General features: G+C 37.0%; 1 protein-coding gene across 1 annotated transcript in view; it reads left to right on the plus strand.

Moving 5' to 3' along the window:
• The window catches only part of BCAT1 (branched chain amino acid transaminase 1), a 57,983-nt gene extending 55,051 nt beyond the window's left edge, over positions 1-2,932 (plus strand). The window contains exon 11 of the mRNA XM_084509191.1: positions 2,600-2,932. Coding sequence (XP_084365317.1) covers positions 2,600-2,641 — 42 coding nt within the window. The 3' untranslated portion in view covers positions 2,642-2,932. The remainder of the gene's footprint in view (positions 1-2,599) is intronic.
• The last annotated feature ends 4,374 nt before the right edge of the window (positions 2,933-7,306 follow it).

Below are 7,306 nucleotides of genomic sequence, written 5' to 3' on the forward strand. Positions count from 1 at the left end.
AAATGCAATGGAAATTACAGCCAGACACAGCTTAAGTCTCTGTGCCATTGTGTTGCCTGAATTAAGGCAATGTATCTGTTTCATTCTGGACAATGGACATTTGTGAGGCAGTGATAGCTGTCAGTACCAACAGTGTCCTGGATTTGAACCTATGACCAAGAGGTGCAGGGATCCATATCCAATATCATTATACCGACTCCTTTGAGTACAAAACATCCTTGTTTAATGTTTTCAGATTATCTTGATTATTGTGTTTTCAAGTCTGTTTTCATGCTGCTCGTTGTTCTTTTGCAAGTCTTGTGTATTCAACAGGATTTCTCTGGATTTGAACAGCTGTTCAGTGGGAACTAGAGCTAGAGTGACAAATTAGAAACTCATGGGCAGAACTTATTTAATTTCTCACACCAATTGAAAGAGACAGTAGTAGTACTGCAATATACATTTCCCTTCCTGTCACTGAGTGGAAATCATGATTACATAAGGCTGATAAAGATTTTATATAAATAATTTACAATGTATACAGTAATGGTGTAGTTATGAATGGATTAGTCATAGAAGACTGTCTTCTGTAATTGCTTGAGTTAAGAGATACAGACATGAGATTCTTTTGTTTGGAAACATACTGAAATAGCAGTCAAATGTTTTTGTGGTTTTGCATTCCATACTTTGAGAATAAAAAAGCTTTTGCTGTACTCTTTAAAATGTAGATCAGGATGCAACTTGGAATAGGTGAATAGAAAGTAAAATGTATTGTTTATACTGCATGAGATAAAAATACATTTAAACACTGAAGTCAAAGACAGCAGTGAACAGAGGTTTAGTCAAAAAGCACATATTTTTCAAAGTCACAGAATCTATATGGGTAGACCAGTGGAAGACAGCTAGGGAAGGATAATGGATGTGTTCGTTTTTACAGAGCAGGACCTGTGGGAGAAAAAGAAGGATGGGATAGCCTAGCCTAAGGTCATAGTGTTCTTGACAGAGTCAGAAAAGGAAACTAAATCTGCTTTGATTTCCAAAATGAAAACATCTTGACTGTGGTCAGAATCTTCATTCTCTCTTTAATTCTGGAAGTAGGTTCGAACCGTAGTCAAATGGCAACTCAGACCAGATCTTGCAATTTCTGAAATCAGCATCAGAGCATTATGATAGTACCTAGAGCCATCAAGACTTCCAAGTAATCTCCTGTCTTTTCCTTGCTTTCTGATTTGTGAGTGGTGGGGGAGTCATCTTTTCTCTGAGAAACAGCAATGTGAAGGTCAAAGACTTTTTTTTCTCCTCCATTTCCCCCATCCACAGCAAAACTGCCTCACATTGGGGTAATTCAGTACTTTGTGGTTAAACTAATGATACATCTGTTTTTTCTTGGTTACAATTCACAAAACAACCACACTGACATCTGGGAATGTAAACTGGAGATCCTTTCAATGAGTAATTCTTTCCAAGGTCCTGTGCAGCACCACAGCAGTGTTTAGTCAACTACGTCACAAACTGCAGAACAGGCACACCAAAATTAATAATGAAAAAAAAAAAAAGTAGATATACTTGCAGCTCATTTAGAGGCTTTACTTACTGGATCAAAGAGTAAAATGCAAGCAAACTGAATGTTATTTCTTTGTGCATCTAGAATTGTGTTCTTCTGGCATATCCTTATCTGGAGATGTTCTCTCTTCCCTATTTTAGTGTGTCTTTATCTCATTTGCTGCTGATAAACAAGTTGGATTTGGAGGAACTTTCTTTTACCTTCTCTTGGAGTGAATAGCAAGTGATCTTTTCTGCATACAGAAAGTCTCCAAAAACAGTACTTTATTCCTCACTAAAAAGTGTTTCCAAGCTCACTGAATATGGTACTGTAAGGGGAAGGGCTCTCAACCTACATCTGCCACTAGCCTGTCCACCTCTGCTTTACTTACATACATGAACCATATGTGCATTTTTGGGGCTCTCTGGAGTGTTGCTTACAGGCCTGGTGACATTAGAACACAGAGACAATTTAACAACCAAAAGTGCTGCCTTGGGACTGTATGCTTCCCTGGAAGGGAAAACAGCTCCATGTAGTAGGTCACCTTCATTTCTGCCTGGTGATCCTACTCGTTCATGTATGGGAAGACACCTTGTTTTATTTGGGTTACAATTCTCTCTAACTGCATTCTGTGGTATTTGTGATTGGTTTTATTGCACATTCAGTCAGAGTGTTGTAATAAAATGACACCTTGAAAATAGAAAGAAAAAAAAGTGTATGTTTACTGGAGCTTGAGCAGGGGCATACTTAGGAATAAGCTCAGGGAATCTGACCTCTGGGAATAACAATATTAAATTGATGGAAAGCTTTAGTGAGGCAGGACTATACTGTACCTTCTCTAATTGAGGATCAGAATCACCCCTTTACAATTTACTCGTTGGAGGATGTGTAAATCTGCAAGCTACTTTTAGGCTTTGCTCAAATCAAAACCAGAAGTCATAAGAAATAATGTAAGCTACTATCAGGGTGCTGGATATGAATCCTTATGAGGATAGATCTAAGAAGAAATTATCATAATTACTGTGCACTTTTACTTTTAAATTTTATCCTTAAACTCCATTTTTTGCTTTCTTTCAGTATGGAAGAGAAGACAGCGATTGGGCTGTGCTGGTGTCATGAAGGTGAAAGAATTCAGACCCTCCAGACAGAACAAACACAAATAATAACAACTTCTGTAGCTGCCTGTGCATAGCATAGTTTCTTTATCAATTTACTTCCCAGGATGATTGTTTCCACAATCCAGCAAATGTGAACACAATCATTTTGTTTTCTACTGTAAGCCTGTTAGTAGAAGCCTGTCTTCTTGGTAGAGGTGCTAAATGTTAGCAATAGAACTTCCCTAATGGTTTCTTAGTGCCTCCTTGTATCTTATGTACAGTGTAAAAATTTGTAAAATGCTCTTCAACTGCTCTTCAGTTTGTTTTGTTTGTTTTAACTGTCATCACCAGCAGAGCAAGTTGTATAACACAGACATTGCCTGTTAGTTGGCTGCAGGGTTCTATTGACATTATTCTGCCTTTTGCTCTGTGTTCAAGAAACAGTTAAGTTTAGCCATATGCTCTTTCCTTTTGTAACCCACTTGTATGGGAGATTTCTTAGTTTGTGTAGTCCCACAGATTCCTTCATCTGTATTCTGTCAAATAACAGCTCTGTCCTTTAGGCCCACACACTCAGAGTGGATTTAGCATGCAAAATGCTCCCTGATAGACTGCTGCCTTTCCCTCCATGTGGGGATAAGCAGTGGCTGCCTGGGCAGGGCATACCTCACTCATAGCTGAATACATCCTCCCGTACATGATGTTCAGGACTGAGCTAGACCATGCCAAAACAAGAATCACTCTTTGTCTGGCTTAACAGAGAGCTGCAGATGCAGTGTCACCTTCTGGTGAATGTCTAGAAAATAACGTTAAACAAAACAGTGGCTGTAGAAGTTGAACCGCTCTTCATTTGGACAAAGTGAAAGCAACCAAGCCTTTGGAATGAATAAATTAAAAGGAATTTCCTTCAACATCTAGTCACATGACTTAGATCAGCAAAATATTTTCTCATCCTTCACTGTTCACTGTGAAATATATCCAGCATCCACTACTACATATGCATCTTACCGGGGTCTTCCTGTTTGAGGAACAAGCTATGTTGTCAGCAGAAAATACGTAGCCCAAGACAGAAAGAGATTCAGTGCAAGCCCTGGTCTTGTTCTAATTAAGCATATTCTTCATATTCTGCTATTGTCTTACATGCTGTCTTGATACTTTCTGGAAACATTATAAAGTATATATCCCATAGTTAGAGAAACAACATCTGTTCGCTAAGAAATATCCTGTGATATTTATTAGCTTTGTCTTTTTGAACACCAATTTGTCAAATGGCTTTAAGATATCTGTAGCCAAAAAGGATCATCATATTCTGTATCAGTGTTCCAAAGTGCTACTTCAGTATAAAACTGGTGGAACTTTATTGACACTAATGGAGTTCTGTAAGAAGAAACGTGTATTTCCATAGTTTGCAGTAGAGATGCCACCAGTATTAAGGGAAATGCTTAGCACTTTATTGTATGGTGTTTATTTTTGTTTGTTTGTTTGTTTGTTTTTTAAGAAGACCCAACAACATCTCTCCCATGGTTTATAAGTTTTGTTGTTACTGTCATCTGTTAACATAGTTCAAAAAGGCAAAGTAGAATTTCTAATAGACCATCCATGCCTTATACAACTGCTCAAAAGTAGCATTATAGCTTTCCTGTTCTTTTTTTTGGTCAGATTTTAAAGACATACCCCTACTTAGCCATCTTTTTTTTTTGCTCCCTCAAATCATGACTTTTACTGTCTTTCACTGTGGTCCAATCTGATCTTTTAATGAAGAACAGTTGAAGTTTTTTTTCTGACAGTGTAACTATTGTTAAAATATTAGACAGTTTTGTCTTTAGAATACAACTGCAAGCACAAAAATTTGTTTCACTTATAGTAGCAATAGTACTGTGTGCCTGCTTTTCCAACCCTTTGAATTGGTATAGTGTGCTGGTCTTTGTTCAGTATCTTACTGAACTTTGTTCAGTATCTTATGTGTCATAAGCTGCTGGTAGTCTTTCATTTTTCTTTAAGAAGGTGGGTAGAAAATTAACATGAGGAGTATGTCAAGATGCAATGTGGGGTAGAGAATTTTATCCAATGAGGCAAGTATCATAACTAAAGAGTGCCTTTAACTAAAATGTGGCATGTAACTTTGTAAAAGTCATATAATGAGCAACTACACATGGCTTTCTGTTACTGAACTGTTTAAATTTGTCCCTTTATGTTCATCTTAGATTTAGCAGCTAAAAGAAAAGTGGAAGTATCTAATTTCAGATATATGGAAAAGTGGTTGAACGATACATTAGCATCTCAAAATCTTGATAGAGTTGATGGGTATCTTGTATCGAAAATCCCCATGAAGGCATGAGAGTACCAGTATTAATCTATTCACTAGTTGGAATGAATAGGGACCAGTTTGAATAATTATTTTACTGTGCTTTAGAAGCTGAAAGCTGTGTAAAACTCTTCTTAAATTGGATGCAAGTAATTTAATGTGAGGAAACCAAGTAGTTTCTTTTATTGTGGTTTGCACTGTTGCCTATACCAAACAGAGAAACACCTCTCCTTCTAGTGTACATATTCAGTTTGTGGAGACTTCAAAATTAAAAGGGTTGAAGCTGGAATGACCCACAGAAATGCATAAACTTTTCTAGCAGAGAAGAATGAAAATGTAGTGTGTGTATGGTCAACTGTTATCTTTAATGTCTTGGTTACATGCTATACTCTGGCTGTGGCTGTTTCTCACGTGAAACTCAACATTGTGGTTGTTTCTAAATCCAGGTAGATAGATTCTAGATTTTAAACTTTAAAACCTAAATAAAGGGAGCTATTTGGTCAGCATCATACAGGAAATTCTTCTGATCTTGCATGATGTCCTACCCTGTATTACACCACTGTTTTTTATCCTGTTAACCAAAGGAAAGAAATAATATGGGTAAATAATTGTTTGGTGTTGTTCTCCCCCCCCCCCCCCCCTTTTTTTTTTTGCCTGTAAAATTTCTTTGAGGGAACTGTGGTATTCCCTGAGCTACTAATAGATTGTAAAAGAACATCTGCACATCTCTTTTCCATGTGCCCTATTTGTTTAATTGCAACAGATTTACATAGAAAGAGTATGGTACATCATAACTAGGCAATTATCCGTTCTTCATTACTTAGTTATGGTTCTGTTAATTGGTCATTTAAGACATAAGATAGTCTAACATTAGGAGGATTTGAGACTGTTCAAAAAAGATCAACAAATTAATATTGTGTGATATTTGCATAATTGGCTGCAATTATTTAATGTCTAATTGGGTTGATCAAATGAGATTCAGACTTTCACATGTTTGTGCTTTACAAACACTGGTACTTTAAAATGATAATGATGAACTCTAATTTTTGTATGTTCTTTCTTCCCCCTTTCATTCTTTTGGTTGTTATTTTCAGTATTGAACATGTCCTTAATTTTCAGTTTGGTGAGTATGATTCATGTTTCAGGAAAGTCCTTCAAATGAGTGATTGCTTCATGAAATTGGTATTTCATGCAGACTGTTCTGATGCCAAGAGTTATGGCATCAGCAACTGGTGTTACTTAAATAAATTCTTAGCTGTAATGAGGGCAAATTCACTGAGGATTTATAGTGACAAACTTGAGTAAGAATGCTGATAAAGGTCTCTGCTTAGAGTAGATAATCTTTCCAGTCTGTAGCAGAGCAAAGCAAATGTGATTTTTCTGGGATGTAGAAAGGAAATCTGACAAGACAAAAGCCAAGGTAGTGCGAGATCTCTGCCCCAGCCTTTACTTACACCTGTTCATCTCTCTCAAGCCAAAAAGCAACTGTCTTCCACTCTTCTTTCTAGGTAAACTCTTGTTTAGAGCTTACCTCATTCAACAGAGAGATATTATTGATCTTCTCCTGCACACTTACTATATTCTTATTTTTCCTCAGGAATGAACATTAGTTTGGATTTGATTATTTGGATATTTGAAAGAATGATTTGTAATGTGAGTTTTTTGAAATGTGTGTAGTACATGGGCTTTGATAGAGGTAGACAGAAAAACAGCTGGGAGTGGGTTCCATAGCCACCTGTTTAGAAGAGAAACCCTCTTGAATTCAGTGGCCTCTCCAAAACAATCTACCTAATCTCAGCAGATTGCTTAGGGTGATCTGTCTGTTGATAGTGCCTTGCTACAAAGTAGAATACAAAGATGATAGCTCATCCTGTTAGACTATGACATGTTTTTCTCTCTGCATGGGATACACCCTACCAATGGTAAATTTTAACATCCTAGTGGCAGGCTTGTATACCGAGAGGTGGGAAGGTGTAAACAATGGCTTAACATGGCCTGAGGTAGGCCATTCTTTTGTATTTCTCTCCCTGCAAACAGATTTGCGTACAGATTTGCAAACACTTTGCCTGTGCCTCTCCCTCTCCTGTCGTGATGTCCTTTGGTCCCAAAACTAAAAGTGTCTCTTTAAGAAGATTTTGCATTGGTTTTGCTTTCAGCAGTAGTGGTAGTTAAAAAAAAAAAAAAAAAAATAATAATAAAAAAATTATCTTGCAGGTGTGCAGGGATCAGAATTTCATTTTTCTACCTGAGCATGTAATGCCTGAACAGGCTGACCCTGTACAAGTATTCTAATCTGTTTTTAAGTGCAGAGTAGTAGTAATACCAATCCTGCTGCTTTTGACTCTAATCCAAAGTTTTTTGGAGGAAAAAAAAAAAAAAAAG

The sequence above is a fragment of the Aythya ferina genome (genome assembly GCF_964211825.1).
Source record: "Aythya ferina genome assembly, chromosome: 1".
Classification (NCBI taxonomy): domain Eukaryota; kingdom Metazoa; phylum Chordata; class Aves; order Anseriformes; family Anatidae; genus Aythya; species Aythya ferina.